Source organism: Adiantum capillus-veneris, chromosome 16 (genome assembly GCF_014529385.1).
Source record: "Adiantum capillus-veneris isolate H3 chromosome 16, ASM1452938v2, whole genome shotgun sequence".
Taxonomy (NCBI): domain Eukaryota; kingdom Viridiplantae; phylum Streptophyta; class Polypodiopsida; order Polypodiales; family Pteridaceae; genus Adiantum; species Adiantum capillus-veneris.
The window spans coordinates 114,517,134-114,542,524 of NC_140946.1; the positions used below are offsets into that span (position 1 = coordinate 114,517,134).

General features: G+C 44.7%; 1 protein-coding gene across 3 annotated transcripts in view; it reads right to left on the bottom strand.

The window, feature by feature from the left end:
- LOC147439686 (sucrose-phosphatase 1-like) overlaps positions 1–24,469 on the bottom strand; it is a 64,713-nt gene extending 40,244 nt beyond the window's left edge. The window contains exon 1 of one of the 3 annotated variants that reach the window (XM_086485507.1): positions 24,223–24,468. In XM_086485507.1, the coding sequence (XP_086341633.1) occupies positions 24,223–24,435 (213 nt within the window). In that variant the 5' untranslated portion in view covers positions 24,436–24,468. Of the gene's footprint in view, positions 1–24,222 lie in introns of all 3 variants that reach the window. The other 2 variants (XM_086485506.1, XM_086485508.1) reach the window with 2 other exon arrangements.
- Between the last annotated feature and the right edge of the window lie 922 nt (positions 24,470–25,391).

The window sequence follows — 25,391 nt, forward strand, 5'->3', positions numbered from 1 at the left end:
CTCAGATGGAGCGAGACTTATCAGATGTTCTTGAGTAGGGACTCAAGAGAGGCATGGCGACTCTTCCATGAGCGCTCCCCTCCCCCAGTGATTACTTCACCTGATGTGTGGGGCCAATATGCGATATCATTATATACGGTTCCTGGACAGGAACCCCTTCCAGACCCTACCAAGCCTTGCCCAGCTACGAGCACTTTCTTTACACCTGAGATGGTACAAAGGGCCATCGACAAGATGAGGACCGGGAAGGCATATGATCATGACGGTCTAGTAGCGGAGCACTTTATACATGCTAGGGATATGTTGATGGAGGTTCTTGCAGTGTTGTTCAATCGTGCCATGTGTGAGGGATTACCTGAGACTTGGAGGTTGTCTAATATTGTGCCCATCTTCAAGGCTGGTGACCCTACAGAGCCTCGGAATTACCGCACTATTATGGTTGGACACACATTGGCACGCTTGTATGCATCTATTCTGGAGCAACACTTGAGTAATTGGGCAGAGGGCAAGGGTGTACGAGCAAAGGGTCAGGCCGGCTTCAGGAGGGGTTTCTCCACTGTTTATCATACTCTGACACTCAGGGCCATCATTGAGGAGGGCAGAGCACATGGGAGACGGATCTATTGTAGCTTTGTGGATTTTCGCAAAGCATTTGACATGGTACCAAGAGCTCGATTGATGCGCAGATTGCAGGAGATGGGGGTGCCCATAGAGGTAATTTGGGGGATTATGGCTTTGTACAGATCAGTGGTGGGACATGTACGCACTCCGGAAGGGGTATCTGATTTAGTTCACTCTACTATTGGGGTGAAACAGGGCTGCCCATTGTCTCCTACTCTATTTGGTATGTATGTTGATGAGGTGTCCGATTACATTGACAGAAAGGGTGATAGGGGTGCCCAACTGGCAGGGACGTGGATCCCATTGTTGCTATATGCTTTTGATATTGTGTTGATATCTGACTCACCAGAAGGTATGCAACGACATTCGGATGCACTACGCAGTTTTGCAGAGGATAGTGGACTGTGTGTAAACCTAGGTAAAACAAAGGTTATGGTGTTTAACACCACACCGCAATGGGTCACGAGATCAGTACCTACTTTCAAATATGGTCAAGAGATTGTGGAGTAGACAGATGCATACACTTACCTGGGGGTAGTCTTTACTGGGCCGAGATTTTCTTTGAGAAGAGCAGCAGAGACTAGACTAACTAGAGCCAGTGCGGCTCTGGGAGGAATGGAGAGGATGTGTTCGCAGGTTCAGTTCCAGGAACCTAGGACAAAGTTATGATACTTTGGTTGCCTCTACTATGTTATATGGGGTGCAGGTTTGGGGACCTTCTATAGGCCAGGATGGTTGGAGGCGTATGGAGAAGCCCCTGGTATCTATGATCTCTCGGCTGATTAAAGCCAAGGTTTCCGTACCGCATGATATCATTCGAGCGGAATTAGCTGCCCCCCCTATGGAGATTGAGGCGCTCACCAGATCGGTCTCCTTTGTACACAGTCTGTGGGATACTACCAGAGACGGATATCCCAGGGTGGCTCTAGAGCCCTCCAAACAATTGGCTCTTAATGGGGATACATCATGCTGGTATGCACAAATGGCATCATGGTTTTAGACACATGGTTTCACCATGGACAGGTTGCCTCCTTTTCAATACTCTCTACAGGCACCCTTGAGGTCTCTGACACGGGTAGAGATTAATAGACTCATCCGTCACGATGATAGAGCCGTTACAAGAGTTGGGCACAAAGATGGATTTCTATAGAGAGCATCTTCTCCACCTCACAGGGGATGGGTTTGTGATTCGACCTAGCTATATGGACACGCATCTTTCGCATGGTTTGCGTTGTGCCATTGGCCAGATACGCATGTCCTCACATCAGCTCGAGATTGAGACTGGCAGATTCAGAGGGACACCAGCAGATAGCAAGATATGCTGCTTATGCCATCTAGAGCCAGAGACAGAAGTACATTACATATGTCATTGCACAGTGTACTATGAGATACGAAGCCGTTTTCACTGTCTATTCAGAGAAGGTTTTGGGCCTCTATCTAGGGTTATGAGTTATGAGGATCAAAGATGTCTTGGGCTATATCTACTTGAGTTACACAGGCATAGAGAAACTTTACTGAGGAGAGTTGAAGAGAGACATCCCCAGAGACAGATCACAGATTTCTTTACACTAGATACTGTACACCCAGAAGAACAGATAGAGGAGCAGCCAACGGCGGTGGAGAGGTCTACCCGCACTACTTGCATTCTCATAGACCGAGCATTGGAGCTAGGGAGATCTAGACGACCCCAAGGGAGAAGAGGAGCTACACAGTTTCGAAGGAGGCTACGGCAAAGGATTCAAGCCATACTCTTTCGTCGTCCAGAGTGCAGATGAAGAACTACTCCCCTCCCATATTGTCTTCACATTGTACTGCTTAGTTTAGGATCCCGCAGTATTTATATTTTGTTATCCTAGTTTAATTTATTTTGTTAATCTGACTTTGTATCAGATACACCGCATTGTAACTTTCTGGTCTCATAGGTCACTTTGGCCTTTTGAAGACGTTAATATAACATTTCATTTCATTTCTCTCTCTCTCTCTCTCTCTCTCTCTCTCTCTCTCTCTCTCTCTCTCTCTCTCTCTCTCTCTCTCTCTTGAATAACAGGTCTTCCATTCAACTCTCCTCGTCGGATAGATCTTTAAGGTCTCTTGGGATAGTTTCCTACGACGTTAAAAATTCTCTTCTTCTTGGGTGCGTGTGTATGGATGTGGGTGTGGGTGTGGGTGTGGGTGTGCGCGTTAATAAGAAGAGGAAAATGGTATAACCTTTCTATCACCCAAGTGTGGTAGATTGGTTATTCCATTCCCCTCTTGAATATAACGCAACCTGCGTCGCTTGGAGGTTCAAGCATACAACCAAACGCTCCCCAGACATCCCGTCTGCCTCGTTCCGAGGTTCAAACAATACCAAAACAGCATTTCTCACTACTCCACCCGGGAGTAAAATCACCAATCATTAAAACCACTATTAAAACCAAAGTCATACAATTCAAATCGGCACCAAGACAAGTTCAAAACAGATACAACCCATTTCAAACAAATTTCAAACAAGATCTCAAACAGATTCTTGGACAAAATTCAAACTTAAAAAAAAGCAATCTCGCCATCAATCAAGCTCGAAAGTCGACTTACTTTCCATCCTGAAACCTGCACCAAGATTAGGGTTAGATTTCTTCCATAAGGTTGTAGCCGACCGCAACATGGTCCATAAGCTCTCGAATAGTCGAAACAGGCCCCGACAGACAGTGTGCCTAGGGGTTTCGAGAAATTTCAAGTTATGATCTACTAGGGTTTTCATGGCAAGCATTTCAGGAAACCCCACTCTGCCAGAAGCTGCGCTCCGAAGGAATATGTCAGAAGGCATGTAACTTCGGGCAAAAATTTACTTAAAAGCTTGCCAAGTCCTTGGAGTGTGCGGCTTGGTAGCTATAGACTTCCACCCTCTATATGGCATTGCTTCTGAGAAAAACAGTGGTTTGAAAAAAAAATCCTTGATCCTTCTTGCAAGTGATCTTTATGGCTTATGCCCTATAAGACAGAGCGATGAAGATGGGAGCGCGCCCGATGCACAATGAAGTAAGGGTGGGAGTGGCTAATAAGTCTAGGGTTGGGACACGAAGATTCTTTAATAAAATCCTTGTAAAACATGGAAGCGCCATCTTGCTCCGTCTGCTCTTTGGTAGGACCCGTATGCTTTCAAAAAAGCACACTGCCTGAATCACGTAGGTTGCACGGGCGAGCACTTTATCATTCGTCCAGTCGGTCATTTTTTGAGCCTAGCTAGGTGCACACATATTTTAGCCATTTTATGGGCTTTTATATTTTTGACCCAGTTACACATTTTTGCCCTACCGCAACCCAACATCCTATAAAAGGAGTGCTTGGGGTTTTGTATTGACACATTGTGTATTGAGAGTGCTTGCTTGTAGCGTATCTGAGCTTCTAGCGTTTTCACTCTCTTCCTCCAGCGTTTTTGGCATGCGTGGGCTCTCCCATCTCCGCTGCTCACTCTCACATGGTATCAGTCACCAGTATTGGGGAGCATCATTGATCAAGCTTTTGCAGGCTAGCGCTAAGAACTACCTCTTCTACACCCTTCCGTCGCGGAAAATTGCCCTCAAGAAACCTAGCATTTTTCAGCCTCTAGAGTTTTTGGAGCACTTCAGCGATTTTGGCTCCGAAAGCACCAATCTGCATCTCCTCCGCTTGGCGCCTCCTCCTTGCAGCAAATATCCCCCAAATCTACACCAGATCTGCCTAGCGTTTTTTGGACAGATTTGCTTTTTTTGGGAAATCTGCGTTTTGGTTGGCTGCTGCGTTTTTCAGAAAACAATGAGCCTTTGCATCCTCTAGGAGCGGCCTACACTTGCCTGGACCCTCTTCCATTGCCTGGTACCGGCAGATCTATACTTTGGTGAGGTATCTGCAAGAAATTGGCATTTCTGGACACTATCTACTTGCTGTTTTTTCTCTGTTTTCAGCCTTTTGCAAGAGGCTCAACACAAGGAATCCTTGAAGGACGCGGTCTAGACGTTCCGGTACCAATCCGGCAACTAAGAGCGCGCTGAATTTTCTGTTTTACAGCCCTCATACCTGCGTTTTCTTGGCGGACAGCAGCAAACCCCTATGTGTTAATAACTTAATTGCCTCTTACCACAGGATCCTCTTTGACGACTTGAGATCTTATCCATCGACCCTTGGGACCATTCTCTGAGCACGCGACATGTCGACTCCGAAGCAGAAGGGACAACAATCCCAGAAGACGCCCCCCACGTCCACTGCGACAACGGCACCTTCCACTTCTGCGGCTACGTCGTCATTTGCCAATGCAACATCCAACAACTATGCCCTCACACAGTTTGATGAGGAGAAGAAGTTGGATCTACACAATTATGTTGTATGGAGGACACGAGTACGCACAATCATTGCCTACCATCTGTTAGGTGCTACTCTCACACACTCTTGTGGATGCAACCCTACACTTTGCATGACTATTATGTGCCACCTACATGCCACCACCTCTCACCTAAGAATGCCACCTCCTATGCCATGTATTAGGACATGAGGCTCAACATGTGGCTTAAAGCTGCACTCTTCTAAGTACTATATAAGCACACATCTCATTGTACAAATTATGCATCCTATCAATCAACCTACGTATTTTGTATTATTTTCCACTTTGCTTGCTTACGTTATTTTTAAATTAGTGTGTTAACTTTATGTCTTAATTATGAATGCGACTAATCATTATCCGCCATAATCGAGTCTTACAAGTGGTATCAGAGCTGATGATTCAATACTTAGGTCTCTAACTCCCTACTAGATCCATTAGCTTCTCTTTCTTGGCTAGTTGATCGGTTCAATTTCTTTGCATAAGCATTTAGATTTTGCATAATTATTTTCTAATCTCTTTAGCTTAATTCTAAATATCTAGGATATGCATACAGTTTGTACCAGTTTGTGCAATCATAAGTAGACCACTCTCGCCGACGAGAGTGGGGGCTTCGGAGGAGGGTTTGACAACATTCTGGTGTCGTATTCTTCTCTCTCTATCTCTTAGTCTCATTCATTTGCACGCACAGTGTCCATTCACTTTGTTTGTGATCATAGCAATCTCTCGTTAAGACCGGAAGGCTCTCCCTTCCATAAGAACAAAAGGAACCTTGAGCACAGTTTGGAGCACTCATCTTGAGCAAAGCGCAAACATTCATTCCGCTGCACCTAACATTGGTATCAGAGCTTTGGCAGTGTTCTGTACAACTCAAGGAAAGAACCACAAGAACCACTGATTTTTTTTGCTTGTTGAGGTCGCACAAACCCAAGTTCACTTGGGCGTGTCGATTCCTAATCGTGTTTTTGAAGAGTGACAGGAATCCCAAGAAAGAAGGACTTGTCCAGCCTCCCCTTGTGCCTCTTTTCACTCGTTGAGAGTGGACCGTGCACTTAGCAGCCGGCCAATCGACGTGAGGTGGGAAAAAGCAACCTTGGTGTGAGCGCAAGTCCGCCAAGGGGTGCGCCCGCGGAAAAGAGTAGAACTCGGGTGAAGAGAAGATCCTTCTCAAACACGGTTTTCAAGCAAAAGAACATCTCAAGAACCTCAAGAACCCAAGTTCCTCGTGAACTTAAGAACCCAAGACCACAAGAACCCACGACTTTAGAATGGTCATCACTCGAAGCGGAATGGATACTTCGCTTGGAGGTGATGAGCATGAGAGAGGCGAAGAAGAATTTTCCCCACCAGGAGGTTTTTCCGACCCTCCCACTTCCCCATCTACGCCAAGGATTGCACTAATTCCTATGAAGGAGTTGAAGCAGTTGTTTATAGAAGGGAAGTTAGAACGCGAAGAAAGAGAAGCAGAAAGAAAGGCCTACGAAGAAGAAATGGCAGCCATAGATCGTGACTACGAAGAAGAAATGGCAGCCATAGAGCGTCAGTACGACTTGGAAGAAAAAGAAAGTGAAGAAAGATTTGATCGCGAGAACAAAGCAAGAATGCAAGAGATGTTGCGACTCTTTTCTCAAGGGCAGGCACAGATGCAAAAGATTCAGGAGAAGGGGACTCTCTCAGTCTCTTCTTCTCCCAAGCATGATACACAGGATTTGCATGATGATTTGGATGCCAATGATTTGCATGATGATTTGGATGACAATGACAAGCATGATGATTTGCATGATCAAGATGTGATTTCTCACGAGCATGATGATTTGCATCATCAAGATGTGATTTCTCACAAGCATGATGAGTTGCATGAAGAAGATGTGATTGTTCACAAGAAGGATCATGTGTTAGTTGATGCTTTCTCTAGTGACGCTAACCTCATTGCAGAGACGATCAATCACGAAGACCCGATCTTGGCTCTCGAGCCTAGGTCCAAAGCACCCCCTCAGGAAGAACCGATCCTGGCTCTCGAGCCTAGGTCCAAAGAACCCTCATAGAAAGTATTATGTGTTCGAATGATTCGTCGGCACGCATGGTTTGAGTGTTTCATTCGTGATCGTTTCCTGTATTTTAGTCAGTGTCTTTATGTGATCCCTTTTCCTAGGCATGACATATTGTACGTTGAGCACGTTTCACTCATGAATGAGCACGAATGTATGCGGATTGTTCGTGAAAAGCTGAAAAGTATGCATTCAAGGAAGTCACGTTCCATGTCTCTCCCTTGGCATGACACATTTGTAGAAAGAGCACATGAAAGTATGAGCACCAAGGATGGGCATTTCCGTTGTGAATTGCCACAGTTGATTGCTTTAGATCATAAGAGAAAGATTGGATCTCATTGTTTGCATGTGTGTGGTGAACGGTTTGGCACTCCGTCTCTTGGTTCATCTACATTGCATGCACAGTCTTTGAGGCAGACACGATTTTTTCCACTCACTTTACATAGAATGGGTATGTTCATGGTTTTGTGTTGGAAATGGGTTCAGGAATTTTCAGCCATGGAGATTCTTGAAGAAGAAAGAAGCATGACTATCAAGGAAGTTGAAGCATTGAAGGAGCCACAGAAGACTTTGTGTCGCTTTCGACACGGCCCAAAGAAGCAAGCGTTGCAGACCTTTATGAAATTCAAGTACCGCACGACCCACACATCAGAGTGGGCCGGCGAAGAGTCCCTTCCAGGATTCCGGATGCTATTGGCGATCTCCCTCGACGCCATACAATTCAGTACCAGTACCTCACTTTGAAAAGGAGGGGATGTCACGTGACACATCCAACGCTATGTGTTTGTGGACAAGCTACAGCACGACAAGGGTTCAGTCAGTCCAGTCAGTCTAGATTTAGGAGTGATCTGGCACGTCTATGAGTCTGTTCGCAGACCGTGCATGTCCAGACACTTAGTGTAGATGCATATCCTCTGGTTGCACACGGCATGATCATAAGCATTCCCATCAGAATCCTTCAGGGGAATTTTCCAGTGCATTTAGCCTATTTTCCCTATTTTTGACATTTTTCACTTATTATTTTTAAGTGACTTTTGTTAGAAAGTAGGTAGGGCAAATTGAGTAAGTTTGTATATAAGCAAACCTAGACTAGCACTAAATGGCAGAAGAGGCAACAGGAGCCAAGCTCAGAAGGCAACTTCTCCAACAAGACCTTGGTGGACTTCCCTCCAAGCAAGACCCATCAGCTAGCGTTTTTGGATATCCCTTCCACTAGCGTTTTTGCACACCACAGCGTTTGCAGTCTTGCAGCGTTTTCAGCCACAGCAATGCAGCGTTTTCAGCAATGAATAACCTGCAAGTTAAGCCCTAAAAGAGTAGCAAATTCAGCCCCAAAAAACCATCAGTTTTCAGTCTTGAAGAACCTCAGTTTTCAGCCCTAAACCTGCAGATTTTCAGCGTCAAAGACCTACAGAATCAGCCCCCAAAATCAGCGTTTTTGGATTGTAGCAGATTTCAGATCATAGCGTTTTTGGACAGCAGATAAAAGATTGCAGATTTCAGCCCTTAGGTCGGTGTCGTCATCCCTGTCGTCATCGTCGACATAGCCTAGACTTGCATCAGTCTCATGCGTACAGTTTGTACCAGTTTATGCAATCATAAGTAGACCACTCTCGCCGACGAGAGTGGGGCCTTCGGAGGAGGGTTTGACAACATTCTGGTGTCGTATTCTTCTCTCTCTATCTCTTAGTCTCATTCACTTGCACGCACAGTGTCCATTCACTTTGTTTGTGATCATAGCAATCTCTCATTAAGACCGGAAGGCTCTCCCTTCCATAAGAACAAAAGGAACCTTGAGCACAGTTCGGAGCACTCATCTTGAGCAAAGCGCAAACATTCATTCCGCTGCACCTAACAGCCACCCAAACACAAACACACACACCCTGCAGGCTTGTTGACGTATACGGAGCACCCGAAAAATGTGCTAACTGTTGACATAGCAGTGTACGAACAGACAATACGGATCTCCGCAAAACGTGCTGATAACGCACAGATTCTCCGCAAATTACGCTGACTGCTTTTGGCAGTTTTTGAAGACAAGTAGCTTTTGGAAATTAAAAACTTTTAAGTTTGAGTTTTTGGGGCTCTTTTATTGGCATCCCATGTAATCTTTATAAGTGGCCTTAGGGACTCACTTCTCAGAGCATCTGGACACAGAGACTGCGAGTGAGCACCCACCTGCTCAGTTGTACTTTGCACACAGATTAATATAAAAATAAATACCGAAAGGGGCGCCAATCTTTGGGACCAATATCTCTTGGCACAGAACTACGTGAAGCCGTGTCATCTCATGTGAACTGTTTTGAAGTGAATCTTTGCTGTGTTGCGGCAGAATCTTGACTTGGGGTGTTCAAGTTTGTTACAGTGGTATCAGAGCACGGCCGATTTCTCTTCTACCAGGAAATCCGATCCCTTTTCTCGCGACACTTATGGATTCCAACAAGAATCAGTCGACTTCTTCTGATGCGGGAGGAGATCACGCACAAGATTCTTGCTTTTGTCTTTGAGGAAGTCATATTGGTTGGCTTTGTAGAAGTGCTTCTTCTTTGCATAAAACATATGGTCATCTGAGTCCGAACTGTCAGAGGATGACTCCTGTGTAGAGCTATCAGAAACTAGGCGGAATCTAGGTTTCTTTGTCTTTTTCTTGCCCTTTCCGAAGCTTTGCTTTTTGTTTCGCTTTTTGCCCTTTCTATCCTCCTCGCTCGAGCCAGAAGAACTAGAAGAACTGTCAGAAGAAGAGGAAGAAGAAAACTGGGTATTCTCTCAACGCGTATACGCTTCTTCTACTTTCTGGCACATGCAAAAGAAGATTGATGGCCCAAATAACCAGGGTATTCAGTCTCCTTCTTGCGCTTTTTCAACTGCTCACATGCAAAAGAAGATTGACGGCCCAAATAACCAGGGTATTCAGTCTCCTTCTTGCGCTTTTTCAGCTGCTTTTTGGATTGATTTTTCGCGTCCAAAAGCTAACTGATTTGAGTCTGAACCTGTAACAAACTTGGACACTCCAAGTCAAGAATCAACCGCGACAGCACCAAATAACCACTTCAAAACAATTCACAGATCACAATAGATTTGCACTGGCCCGGCGGAGTTCCGTGCCTAGAGATATTGGCCCCAAAGACTGGCGCCCCTTTCGGTATTTCTTTTTGTATTAATCAATCATCAAAGTACAACAGAGCGGTTAGGGTTTCACTCTCAGACTCTACGTCCAGATGCTCTGAGAAGTGAGGCCCTCACCACTAATTTAAAGGTTACAAGGGATGCCCAAAAGCAGAGCCCCAAAAGCTTTTAAAATCAAAAGCATCAGTTCTCTCTCTCTCTTAGAGAGTCTTTTCTCTTTTTTTTATAAAAAAAAAGCAAAAGCAAAATTCGCGTCGCTCATCATTTTCCCAAAAAAAATAATAATAATAATAATCCGCCTCCGCGATTTCCGGAATTTAGGGTTTTTGGCAAAAATTAGGGTTTGCAGGAATTTTAGGGTTTCTGGCAAAAATTAGGATTTCTGTTGTCCGCCACGTCATCACTTTGTGACAAAACCACCTCTTGAAAGCGTTGTAATCGACCGCGATTACGCCTGCAAAACCGACAAAAGCCATAAACCGTCTTAGCAGACACTGACTGTTAGTACCTACGTACTAGGAACACACATCTAGCACATGTACAAAATCGACAGTCACATCACACGACATCACAGGACATCACCAGACATCACAGGACATCACATGACATTCAACATTCATTCGGATCTTAGACCATGATTTATCGGCAATGTAGCTAGCAATCACATCTAGGTCCAATCGGGACCTCATCGATGTCCGATTGACTAACCCCTATTGCAACCATGTCTATTCGAGATCAATCAGACCAAAATGCTGCAGTCGTTTCGGCTATCAGTTCCTGCACTCACAAGAAGTCAAGAACAAATCAGTATCATAATCAGGAATTCCATTTCATAAAGTCATCCAGCAGAATACTGTCAGCTCTCAGTATCCCTGAAGCTCAAAGAGACATCAGTGACTTTAGTATCAAAATCGAGGCATCTGTTGACAAAGGAGTGGAGTAACTCCCCTCTTGTGCATCCCACTGCACCAGATCTTCGGCCAAGCTGAATTCTGGGTTCCATTTGGAGTAGACTATGCTAAACCAAAAGCATCGAGGTAAAGTTTCACAATCTGAGGAGTATCTGCTAGGTCCTCCTCCTCCATCCACTTCGCATCAAGTGCAGGATAATTCTTGAACTTAACCAAGAACCGCCTTCGGACTTTACCCTTATTCTTCGTATCCTTATGTGCCAAAATCTGTTCAGGAACAAGGATCTCCTCGTTTTCTTCCACTTCGGGTTGCTCATCAGGCTCCCCATCATCAGACACATCACCTTTAAAAGGTTTCAAGAGATTCACATGAAATGCATTGTGAATCCTCCAAGTATCTGGCAGTTTCAGTCGGAAGGAGACTTCATTTATCTTTTCAGTAATCTGGAAAGGGCCGTAGTATCGCATACTAAGCTTTGGAAAAAGCCTCTCCTTTCCCTTGTTCTTTCGTAGGCGTGCCTTCTCAAAACGTAAGAGCACCCAATCATCCTCCTTCAATGTCGCGACGATGGCGATCCGCTGCCTTTTTCTGTCGTTCTTGAGACTTCTGCAAAGTCTCGCGAACCTTGGCAAAAGCCGTATCCAGATCTCGCGTATATTCATCCGCTTCAAAGATCTTATCTTTCGTGCTCAGGAAGGGTGGAACCTTTGCAGCACCTTCAACAATCTCAAATGGCGCCTTCCCTGTCGACGAGTGCATCGTGTTATTGTAGGCAAATTCCACCAAAGGTAAATATCTTTCCCATTGAGTCTTCTGATCTGAGATATAAGACTTCAATAAATCTAGAACCACTGAATTGGCAATCTCGGATTGCCCATCGGTCTGCGGGTGGAACGATGACGAGAACTGCAACCGCGTGCCAATGTTCTCCCAAATTGCCTTCCAAAACAAACTCGTAAATCTGGGGTCTCTGTCGGAGACAATTGTCTTAGGCATGCCATGTAATCTGAAAATCTGGGCCACAAACAATCTCGCTAAGTGATCCGGCTTGACTGTTTTCTTCACTGGAATGAAATGAGCCTGTTTGCTAAATCTGTCAATAACAGTCCAGATACCATCGTGACCACTTTGTGTTCTCGGGAGATCAAAAATGAAATCCATCGCTATACTTTCCCAGGGGCAGGTGGGTATGGGTAAAGGCTGTAACAATCCCTGTGCTTTATGCTTGTCAAACTTGACCTTCTGGCATACCAAGCAACTGCGCACAAACTCTTCCACATCTTTCTTGAGTCTCGGCCAAAAGAAATATCTCTCTACCCCTTTCATGGTGGTAGCAATGCCGCGGTGACCCGTAAAAGGTGGACAGTGGCATTCAGTCATAACCTTTTCCCTCAACGGCTGTGTAACGCACAACATAGTCTTTTTCATCAAGTAGCCTTCCCGAAGGGAGTATCCAGCTACTATCTCCCCATCCCGTATCCGTGTGAAAATATTTGCAAAATCTGTATCTGTGGCATACTGATCGACCATATCCTCGAAGCTCCTATGATGTATCGCGGAAATAGCCAGAACCAACAGTTTCCGAGACAAAGCATCTGCCACCACATTCTTCTGTCCCTGCACATGGACAATCTGGAAGTGGAACTGTGACAAGATGTTCGCCCACCGCATCTGCTTTTTCGAAAGCTGCTTCTGTGACAAGAAGTAGCGCAAACTCTGATGGTCTGTAAAGACAGTAAAATCCGCTCCGAGTAGGTAATGCCGCCACTGAGTAAGAGCATGGATAACCGCCAAAAGCTCTTTCTCATAGATCTGTGCTGTCATCTCCGGCCTAGAGAACAAACGGCTCTCGTAAGCTATGACATGGCCTTCTTGCATCAAGACCGCACCCAGAATACGACCACAAGCATCACAAAATACTTCAAATGACTTCTGCAAGTCCGGCAAAGTCAAAATAGGTCCCGTAGTCAATTTCTCTTTCAAAGTCTGAAAGGCAGTCACCTCTGGGGGTCCCCACGAAAAAGGTACTCCTTTCTGTGTCAAGATATGCAAAGGGGAAGCAACCTCTGCAAACTTTCGTATGAACCGCCTGTAGTACGAACACAGTCCCAAGAAGCTTTTAACTTCATGGACATTCTTCAAGTCGGGCCAATTACGGATAGTCTCTATCTTGGCCGGATCCATTTGCACTCCTGCGGCTGACACAATGTGTCCCAAAAAGTGTATCTCTGGTAGGAAAAATTCACTTTTCTTTGCATTAATCACTAACTTGTGATCTCGTAATGCCTGAAAGACCTGAAGCAGATGATCTCTTTGTTCTGCCTCATTCTTGGAGAAAACAATGATGTCGTCAGAGAAAGTGCCAACAAATAGCCTGTACTCTCGAAAAATCCTATCCATCATCCGGTTAAATGTCGCAGGAGCATTGGTTAAGCCAAAAGGCATCACCAAAAACTCAAATAACCCAAAAGTCGTCCGAAAAGTTGTCTTGTAGACGTCTCCCGGCGCTATTCTGATCTGATGATATCGACTCTTCAAGTCAATCCTGCTAAAGCACGAGGATCCCTGTAACCTGTCGAGTATATCATCGATCCTAGGAATCGGAAATCTGTTCTTGATGGTGATTTTGTTGAGAGCTCTATAATCGATGCACATTCTCCAAGATCCGTCTTTCTTCAAAACCAACAACACTGGAGAGCAATACGGTGAAGTACTAGGCTGGACAAGACCCTTTTCCAAGAGGTCTTTCACTTGGTTCATAATCTCTTCATTCTGTGCTCGGCTGACACGGTAGGGTGGCCGGTTCGGTGGTGTACTACCAGGTATCAGATCAATGGTATGATCTTCAGGACGAGCAGGTAGTAACTCTCCTGGCAGGCCTTCTGAGAAGCAATCGGCGTGAGAGTGTAGAAAATCTTGGCGTTCTTTATCAAGTTTAGACATATTTGTCCTATCATCACCACTCAATTCTTTCATAAAGATCAAGTAAACAAACAGACTGGATTTCATTAATTTTGAAATGGCCGAAGCCGATACAATAGGGACAGACTCACCCTTCAGTTTAATATCAAGTACAATTGTTCTGCCCTTTTCTGTAGTCAAAGTCGCTTTTCTCGCCCGATAATAAACCACGGCGTTGTTCTTGTGGTACCAGGGAATCCCTAAGAGAACATCACAACCCTCCAAAGGCATTATGAAGTCGTCCTCATGCCCCAAATACCCCTGACAATGCAACCGAAGTTTGCCAATGACAGGTGTAATGGCTACGTCCCTGCCGGGTGCCGCTAGAACTGCCTCTGCAAGTGGTCCCATCCGATCGGGAGTAATCTCGAGCCGCGCCGCCAATTCCGGTGAAATGAAGTTGGCCTTGGCTCCTCCATCAAAGAAAATCAGGGCCTCTTGATCTTTCACTTTGCCCCAAGCTCGGCAAAGTTCTGTACTCTCATCCATGGTGTCAGGATCAGTACCCACACAATCTGGAACCAGTTCTGTTTTCATCTTGCCTTTTCGTACACGGTCCTCAGCTGCTCTCGAACTCTCAGGCCTTTCGTCGTCCTTGTCATTCTGTTCTTTCTGTGGCTTTTTAGGGCACTTCGCGGAGATATGTCCAGTTTCCCCGCATCCAAAGCACTTCCCCTCCCTGATGTAGCGAGTCCGCTCCTGAGGAGTAAGTCTGGGTCGTGCATCCTTTTTCTCTGGGTTGCTCTTTCTTTTTCTACTTTCATTCCCAGAAGTCTGTCCGGTTCGTTGTGTTGTGACCTCATCTGTGGGGTAGGTCAGACTGCCAGAGTGAATTGCAAAGCCCCGCTTCGCATGACTCATCAACTCCTGAATAGAAGCTAACTTCTGTTCCAAGCAGTGGTCTCGGATCTCTGTAGGTAGACCCAATGTAAACCGCTCAATCTGTTCTCTGAACGAGATCTTCTTGAATGAAGAGGCAGGTAGAAAAGAGTTCCAAAATCTTTCATAGTAAGAATTCACTGTATCGCTCTTGGTCTGGTTCCAAGCAGCTCGTATATCTCGCTCAAACTCTTGAGTCAACCAAGAAGAAATAAAAAGCCTCTTGAATTTCAGCCATGTAACTGGCATAGTCTTGCTTAATAGAAGCGTGGACCACCAAGTGCGAGCATTGCCCTTAAAATAAGAGGCAGCTCTCCGAATCTTGGAGTGCTCTGAATAGCGTCCTCCCGCGAAAGCGATGTCAAACTGCTGTATAAAAGACAAAGCCTTCGAAGCATCGGAGTATCCCGAAAAAGTATCAAACTTAAGTGCTTGGCCACCTTCCTTAAACTCTCGAACTTTCTTGCTTTTATCTTCGAGAAAGTCATACTGGTTGGCTTTGTAAAAATTCCTCTTGTTCGCATAAAAGTTTCCGTTGTCAGAGTCTGAACTGTCCGTAGACGAGTCCTCTGTAGAAGTGTCAGTCTCTGGGCAAGATTTAGCCTTCTTTGCCTTTCTCTTGCCCTTTCCAAAGCGTTGCTTCTTGCTTCGCTTTTTACCTTTTCTGTCTTCTTCGCTCGAATCTGAGCTGCTAGAAGAACTGTCACAAGAAGAAGAAGAAGAAGAAGAAGAAGAAGAAGAAGAAGAACTGGGTAGGTCTTTAAACTTGACGCGCTTCTTCAATTTCTTTGCCTTGTCGAATGTCGACTGACGACCCAAATATCCCAGGAAGTCAGTACCTTTGTTCTGCTTTTTGCCGTGCTTTTTGCCTTTCTTTTGCACGTCGAAAAGCTTAGCAATCCGTGTATCAACCACGTTCTCCAGTTCCTTCTCCGTATATTTCTTGGAGGCAGAAGGTTTCTTGAGAGCGGGTTTCGGGAGTGGTGTTGTGGTTCTCTGCAACTCCATCTGTACCTCTTTCAAAGAGGTCTGGTTCATATATTTTGCCATCTTCGGGTCCTTGGCAAAATTGAGCATCATCTTTGTTGCATCGCCAATCAATTGACGACGCTCCATCTCTCTTTGCTCCGCCTGAGTAGGCCGAGGCGGGCCATACTCTCTGTCTGAATCTTCGTTGTGATCCCAGCCCGCATCTCTAGATGCAAAGGGAGTCGACTGATCATTGCCTGAAGCCATAGGTGCCGCGGAAAAAAATTCGGGGATCGGATTTCCCGTAGAAGAGAAATCGGCCGTGCTCTGATACCACTGTAACAAACTTGGACACTCCAAGTCAAGAATCAACCGCGACAGCACCAAATAACCACTTCAAAACAATTCACAGATCACAATAGATTTGCACTGGCCCGGCGGAGTTCCGTGCCTAGAGATATTGGCCCCAAAGACTGGCACCCCTTTCGGTATTTCTTTTTGTATTAATCAATCATCAAAGTACAAGAGAGCGGTTAGGGTTTCACTCTCAGACTCTGCGTCCAGATGCTCTGAGAAGTGAGGCCCTCACCACTAATTTAAAGGTTACAAGGGATGCCCAAAAGCAGAGCCCCAAAAGCTTTTAAAATCAAAAGCATCAGTTCTCTCTCTCTCTTAGAGAGTCTTTTCTCTTTTTTTTATAAAAAAAAAGCAAAAGCAAAATTCGCGTCGCTCATCATTTTCCAAAAAAAAAAAAATATTAATAATCCGCCTCCGCGATTTCCGGAATTTAGGGTTTTTGGCAAAAATTAGGGTTTGCAGGAATTTTAGGGTTTTTGGCAGAAATTAGGGTTTCTGTTGTCCGCCACGTCATCACTTTGTGACAAAACCACCTCTTGAAGTTCTTGTTCTGTAAATATCCTCGGAGAAGGAGGTTTCTTGATTGCAGGTTTGATTGGTGGTTCGGTGGCTTTCTGCCACTGAGTATGCACTTCAGCGATGGATTGTTGAGACAAAAATTTTGCAAACTGAGGGTCTTTTGCAAATTTAATCATCTGCTTTGTGCACTCGTCAACCTGCTGACGACGCTGCATCTCTTGAAGTTCATATTGAGTAGGCCGAGGTGGCCCATACTCTTCCTCTGTTAAATCTAATAGAATTTAAAGAAGGTGGACAGTCGATAATTTGAATCCTTTTTTGGATTCCGAGATGCTTCGAGGGTTTTGGCCTTCATCCAGCAATTTAACATAGCCTTCTTTGGAGGGCATTACTCAGAGCACTCCAAGATTAGGAGGGCTGCATCTTTTCTCAAAGGAAATGCTTGAACATGGTGGTCCACTCTTCTTCTGAGGAAAGACGCTCCAATCAAGTGGTTAAAATTTAAAAGGCTCTTTATTTCTTCTTGGCTGACCCGGGAGTACGAACGGGATCGAGGTGGAAAGGTACGTAGTGTACGGCATGGTCAAGGTACGTACAGAACGTACTTCCGTACTGAACCACCTTTCAGGTACGTAATAGGTACGTACCATTTGTAAAAAAACCATATTATATTGAAATTAAGTTCACAGAGCTTTCAAAAATTAGACTCATAAACAAATTAACATTACAATGGACACACATGAGGAATGCAAGAGGAGAACAAATGCTTAGAGAGTGCGGGGGGTCGCAAAGAGTACGTGCAATTGTGTGATTGTCTGTGAAGGTCTCTGCACAAATCTGCTCTCTGGAAATCGTAACAGGTGCGCCCTAAAGTTTTGAGCCTTGGCACACACTTCGATAAGCCTAAGCCACACAAAAGGGCTCACCAAAACTGTCCGCCAACATCAGTGTGCTGATTTCCCCAAATTTTTTAGGTTGGCCATACAGTACCGTATTGTACGTACAGTACCGTACCGTACAATTGTACCGTACTGAATGGTTCCGTACGTACGTACGGATGCAACCTTGAATGGGATATACAAACCGCTTGGAACCATCTTCGGATGACCAAGGGAGATTCTTTGGACGCTTATTGCAAGAGGTTTTGGGACTCTTTTCTACCAACCTCTTCATTTAAGGTCTCTTTTTAGGAACAAATTGAGTAGTTTTGCTGCGGACTCCCTACAGAGATCCGAGACTACTGCCTGGAACAAAAGTCAAATTCTATCCAAGAATTAATGAGTCATGCAAAATAGGGTGTCTCGACACATTCGGAAAATTTGACTTACCCCACTCATGAGATCTTGACTTAGAGAACCCAAAAGACCTCCAACAATGAAAGTAGAAAGAAAAAGAGTTCCCAAGAAAAGAAGGATAAGGATGTACGACCCCGACTGACTCTTCGAGAAAGAGCAAACTATATCAGAGAGGGAAAGTGTGTTGGTTGCTGGGAACAAGGGCACATCTCCGCAAAGTGCCCGAAAAAGGCACCGCAAGGACCAATTGAAGACGGGCTAGAGAGTTCGAGAGCAGCAGAGGAATGTGGCAAAAAAGGCAAGATGAAAGCAAGACTGGTACCAGAGTGCATGGGTACTGACCCAAGCCTGATCAATGGAAGTACAATACTTTGCCGAGCATGGGGAAAAGTGAAAGATCAAGAAGCCCTTCGATGGAGGAGCCAAGGCCAACTTCGTTTCACCTGAATTGGCGGCACGGCTCGAAATTACAGCCGACACGATGGGACCACCAGCAGAGGCAGTTTTAGCGGCACCCGACAGGACATAGCCATTACACCTGTCATTGGCAAACTTTGGTTGCATTGTCAGGGGTATTTAGGGCACGAGGACTCTACATAATGCCCTTGGAAGGTTGTGTTGTCCTCCTAGGAGTCCCTTGGTACCATAAGAACAACACCGTGGTCGACTATCAGGCAAAGAAAGCGACTTTGACAAATGAAAAGGGCCGAAAAATTGTACTTGATGTAAAACTGAAGGGCGAGTCCGTCCCTATTGTATTGGCTTCTGCCATTTCCAAATTAATGAAATCCAACCTCTTTGTTTACTCGATCTACTTGAAAGAGTTAAATGATGAACATAGAACGAACATATCTGAGCTTGACAAAGAACGCCAAGATTTTCTCCACACACATGCTGATTGATTCTCTGAGGGCCTTCCAAGCGAGTTGCCCCCATCTTGTCCCGAGGATCACACCATTGATTTGATTCCTGGAAACACACCACCGAACCAACCACCTTACTGTGTTAGCCGAGCCCAGAATGAAGAGATCATGAACCAACCCTAAAAGACCTTCTGGAAAAGGGTCTTATCCAGCCAAGTACTTCACCTGTCACAAGACGGGCACCACGTGCCAATAGAAAAGAACAGACTGAATAGACTTTTAGCACTTCAATAACAACTGAACTAAGAGAGAGAGAGAGAGAGAGACGACACGCGACACGGAGTGGCAGAATTCCACCCCAGAGAGGATTGGCCCCAAACCTTGGCGCCCCTTTCTATATTGCATCAACACAGTACAAGCCGGTACTCCATACTCTGCACCTTCTCCAGGAAGCATGCCAGAGAATGAGCCCTAACCTCATATTTAAAGTCCCTTGGCCTAAAAAGCAATTATAGTGAAAAGCCTTCAAACTCAAAAGCACCTGGTCCAAAAGCAAAGCCAAAAAGCTGCCAACGTAAATCACGGAAATCCGTACAACCTGCCACGTCATCAGCCAGCGCAAAACACGAAAATCTGTAGAGCCTGCCATGTCATCATGTCAATGCAATTTTTGGAAATCTGCTGTATAGCTGCCACGTCATCAATTTTGCGTGTGTATGTGGGTCCTGCTTTATTTTACTTCCTTTATGTCATTGGGGCCCGTAGGACTTCTTCTTCTGTTACTTATTCTCTTAGGGTTTAGGCCCCTCGGCCGGCATCTGTAAGTTGGCTCCATTCTTTAGGCTTTGACACGTCAGCAGTTTGTTACATCTCCCCTTCGTGAAAGAGAGGAATCGTCCGCAATTACAGCATATCTGCAAAACAACTCAAGTTAGCTCAAAAATTTCCGAGGGACGATCAGTTTGCTCTTTTTATTAAGGAGTTAGCTTCTCCTTTCTCCTCTTTTAATCAAGGAGTTAGCTTCTCCTTTCGGCTGTTTTGATCAAGAAGTTAGCTTCTCCTTTCTGCTCTTATGATCAAGGAGTTAGCTTCTCCTTTCGTTCAGATCGAAACTCTTGATATTCCGCCGTAGTAAAATTAGCCATCACACCCAGACCATACTGATCTTCCACGAGTGTCTTGATGCACTAAAATTACATACCCAGGCTATCTCATCCAATCAGGAATATTCAGTAATTGGCACATCACAATGCAACACAAATGCTCACATATGCATGTTACAAGACATAGAAACATAAAGTTGCCGATGAACACTCCTCCCGCATACCCTAATAAGGTCCGGGCTGGGAGATATTCAACGACTCCCTCATCACTCCTCCCGCATAACCTAAAAAGGGGCCTGGCCAGGAGATATGGAGGCCTTTTACAACCAAACGCCCCCCAGACCGCAGCCTGCGTCGTTTGGAGGTGATGAGAGTAACCACTGCTCAGACTTCTTAATACTCCTCCCGCATAACCATCCACGTCCGGTCCGGGAGTCACAACAATACTCCCCCCGTAAATAACCACAAGGGTATATGAGCGATTTGTTCTTGACTTGTTTAAGTGCAGGAACTGATAGACGAAATGACTGCAGCATTTTGGTCTGAATAACATGGTTGCAATAGGGATTAGTCAATCGGGCATCTATGAGGTCCTGAGTGGATCTAGATGCGATTGCTAATTGCATTGTCAATAAATAATGGTCTAAGATCCGAATGAATTTTGAATGTGATTTGTCATGCGATGTCCTGTGATGTCTAGTGATGTCCTTTGATGTCGTGTGATGTGACTGTCGATTGGTACATGTGCTAGATGTATGTTCGTAGTGCGTCGGTACTAACAGTCAGTGTCTGCTAAAACAATTGATGGCTTCTGTCTGTTTTGCAGGCGTAATCGAGGGCGATTACAATGCTTTCAAGAAGGGGGTATGTCACAACTCAGTGACGTGGCTGCCCAGTTGGAGCCAGTACACACACAACCGCCCTATTGATCCCAGGAAATGGCGACCGAATGTTGACGTGGCCTCCTATACAGGTTGAATGCTGACGTGGCCTATTGTACGGACGCAGGACTGCTGACGTGGCGTGCCCGGAAAGTGCGGCGCGCTTCACGGGGCTGATGACGTGGCAGCAGTGTACGGAACCGCCAGGTTGCTTTTTCCTACGCAATTCAGTCTGCTTTATTTTACGCACCCTATGTGTCTGTGGACAAGCTACATCATGATCAGGGTTCAGTCAATCCAGTCAGTCTAGATTAGAAGTGATCCGGTACTTTTGTGAGTCTATTCGTAGACCGTGCATGCCCAGTCACTTAGCATAGATGCATATCCTCTGGTTGCACACAGCATGATCATCGGAATTCCCATCAAAATCCATTAGAATCAGTTAGGGGAATTTTTCAATGCATTTAGCCTATTTTTTCTATTTTTGACATTTTTCACTTATAATTTTTTTATGACTTCCCAACAAAAGTAGGTAGGGCAATTTTGCTAAGTTAATATATAAGCAAACCCAAGTTAGCACTTTTTGGTAGAAGAGGCAGCAGGAGCTTCCTGCTCAACAGGCACCTTCTCAACAGGAACCCCCATCAATACCCCCAGCGTTTTTGGTCTTCATCATCGTCCACCATTAGCCTAGCGTTTTGGTTTCCATCAACATCCCCACCTAGCATTGGCGATTTCAGCCTTGATCATCGCCGACAGTCCCAGATTTCAGCCTTGCTTGATCGCCACAGACAATCAGCCCTAGCGTTTTGTTCTCCACCAACACCTAGCCCTTGCATTTTTGCATATATCCTCAGCACCTCCACAGCCCTGGCGTTTTCAGCCTCCCCATGATCGCCAGTAGTTCCCAGAACCAGCGTTTTTCACTCACGCTATCAGGCAGCCCAGTGTTTTTGGTTTTCAGCCCTTATCGCAGCAGATGCAGCAACGTTTTCAGCTTTGAAGACGGTAGCATATTCGGCCCTAGTTGGGCAGAAGATAGACATTTTCAGCCCTCGAAAACGCAGCCAAAACAGTCATTTTCAGCCACCCAAAACAGCCCAAAGATTAGCAGGTTTTCAGCAGATAGAAGACCGCAGATTTCAGCCCTAAAGTCATCATCGTCGTCATCGGCATAGTCCCAAGTTGCATCAGTCCATTGCATCCGCATTGTACTACTTTGTGCAATCATAAGTAGACCACTCTCGCCGACGAGAGTGGGGCCTTCGGAGAAGGGTTTTACAACGTCTCTGGTGTCGTATCTCTCTTCTCTCTCTATCTCTCAGTCTCATACACTTGCACGCACAATATCCACTCACTTTGTTCGTGATCATAGCACTTTCCATTAAGAACGGAAGGCTCTCCCTTCCATAAGAACAAAAGGAACCTTGAGCACAGTTCAGAGCACTCATCTTGAGCAAAGCGCAAACAATCATTCCGCTGCACCTAACAACTCAGTATTCGTAGCCTAGTGATTGAGCCATTCTACTGTAGTGATTGCACCAAAGCTTATGAACTGAGAACTCATCACTACAATAAACCTTACGTCGTCTATGACGTAGAATATAAAGATACCTCTACTTATCTTTAAGTTAAATCTATCTCCTGCAACTTTTGTATTTGTACTAACTCATGTTTTTGTGTCACAGAAAGCCCATATATTCACAACAGTGGACGTTTCAACTATACAACTATGACTTCGGATCGACAATACTGCAAGGTCCGTTATCAGCATCCAATTCTCTATACTTATGCATTTGCTTGCTCAACACATAAAGCCTACAGGGCAAGGCACGGTTTCCGTTTCGTATAATTTCTAGAGAGACCATAGTGCCAACTCTCCACCATACTTTTGTATAGCACTTTTGCATGACGTACACTACATATTTAGCATTTTCACTCTACGACGCTTCATTGCACGACGAATAAAATATTTTAACTATTTCACATTGCTTTTATGTAGCTTGACACAAACATTGTCCTCTAGCTTGCACAATTGGACGACACTCTTACACGATTATTAGATTAATAGTACAATTTAATTTTTATAGTCTGTGGATGTTGTTTGTATTTTTTGAGTTTGTCACTGCTTTCTTAAGTTTAGTTTAGTTGCATGTTTTCCTCACTAGTACATGTTCAATTTCGTTCATCGTATCTATATATCAAATAGACACGCACTGCTTTTTTCACACTTGAGCAATTCAACTTATGTTTTGCAGTACTCAATGCACTTTGTACATGTTTACTTTATTCCTAGGTGATTGATGTTAATCTACATATGTTCACCATCCATGCATCTTATATATTGCAGTCCAACATTCTCCTTTGCATAACCATTTTGTAGCACAAGGACAACTCTTTATTCCAGAGTTTTTCTCCTCAAATATGTTTTGCACCAAGTTTTGTGATCAACAACCAAGACTCCTTACTCCTTCTAACTATGACAACATGTAACTAACTAACTCTCTCTCTCTCTCTCTCTCTCTCTCTCTCTCTCTCTCTCTCTCTCTCAAGTTCTACGAGAAATAAGGGAAATTTGACTACATTTGATTTAGAGTAAGATGGTTGCCTCAAAGATAGGTCCCAAGTCTAGAGACTAAATGGCCGATATTACCATGCTGAATAGCAATCTGCAAACAACTACCAAAGTAAGTTGCAACCCTTTGCTCGATTCAATTACCCCCTTTAGTAGCCCTCTATTGTATAGTGAACGCTATGGGAGACAACTTGCTTCTTCCCAATGCTCATCATGTCCCAAGCTGAGCTATTGTTGTTGCCTATCAATTGGTTCTACTCATTCGCTCGTATACCACAACAAAAGCCGAGGCGATAGCAATCACAATAAACTAACCAAGTAACCAACTGCACTCCAAAATGTATCAAAATAAATTGCGCTCCATTATGTATCAATATAAGTATGTCAAAGAGTAACTTCTTGGTCTCCCTGCTCAAATAGTTGAAGAGAAAGCCATGAAATTGGATCATTTTACAGACAGTTGTAGAGGTAATCAATCATCATACATGTTTAATAAATACACATGCACTTCTTTTCTAAAAAATCGCCAATGCACATTGTACTTATTTACTTCAGTGTTAGATGCTCGATGACAATATGTGTATGTCTTGTTATGTTCTATAGATGTTCTATAGCAATGCCCACCAAGCAAGACTAGTTTTTTGTTTCGTAAAAGAATGACGGTTTGAAAGGAGCAAAGTACTCCATGAAGGCCCCACCTCTGTCATTTTCATCTCTCTCTCTCTCTCTCTCTCTCTCTCTCTCTCTCTCTCCGTGAGATTACATCTTGTTGCAGCCTACCATGGTGAGATCCAGATCGGAGACGAGCATGAGATGACCCTTGAAAGCTTCTGAAGAGGTGCAGCATTTTGCATACATTGAGACAGAGCTTGGTGCACTAAATCTGAACGCGCGGAAAGGTGGAAGTCTGGGGACGATGACCTGAAGGGACGATCTCCAGCAAAGTGTCAAAGGCGTGGTACAGGGAAGACGCGAGAAACGCATTGGCGACATTGCGCAAGCCTTTTGATGTGTTGGCTTGCGTCACACATGGCCGGGAGCCCGAGGAAAAAGGGCATGCTTTTCACCTAAGAGCTGGTTCACACTGCACGGACAACTAGAGTGCTTCGTCACCCTGTATAATCAGAAGTGGATAACAAACTGGTATACAGGTACAAGCCTTGAAGGCGATTGCAATTAGAGAGAGCAAGCACTGAAAAAGAGTGTAGATCTGTAAAGAAGATTGTCGAAACGAAAGGTGAGAGAGAGAGAGAGGGAGAGAGAGAGAGAGAGAGCAATTATTATCTGTTTTGCATAAATCTTCTTACGCCAAGTGAGTGTAAGTGACTGAAACTATTTGATGAAAATAGTATGCCAAAAGGTTGAGGAATTAAGAACGGAACTTTGAATGTAGCATGCAAAGATTTCTTTACAATGAAATGGACAAATCTTTTGTGGAGAAGAGGAGGAGGACTATATCGGTAAGATGCTCTTCATAGTTGCGCATGTGGGAAACTAGTTGACAGAAAAATAGCGCGAAACAAATTGTTTAGCTGACTGAAGGTGGCTGGGGACCACGTTAGAGCAATTTAATTCTATTGTCTCGAGTAGGCCGAGCACGTCCGCAATCTGAACGAACAACATACAATGGTGTTTTGTGGAGCAACCAGCTAGCACAGCGATGTCGATGGTGATTTGTCGATCGAGTGTATTCCAAGTGATGTAATGTGGATGCCATGGGGCAAGTAGCTGAACTGGCCATGGAATGAACTCACTCCATTTATGCACGTAGTGTTTGAGCACCCGCTCTTGCAAATGTGGATAAAGACAGTATTGCAACATGTACATTGCAGTCTGAAATTCTGACTGTTGCTCAATCAGATCAACTGGAATCGGCCTACCCATTCTAAACTGAAAAGAAAAAGCATTTCAATCAAAGAAGGTGATAAGTTGTCATGTCTGCCACAGTT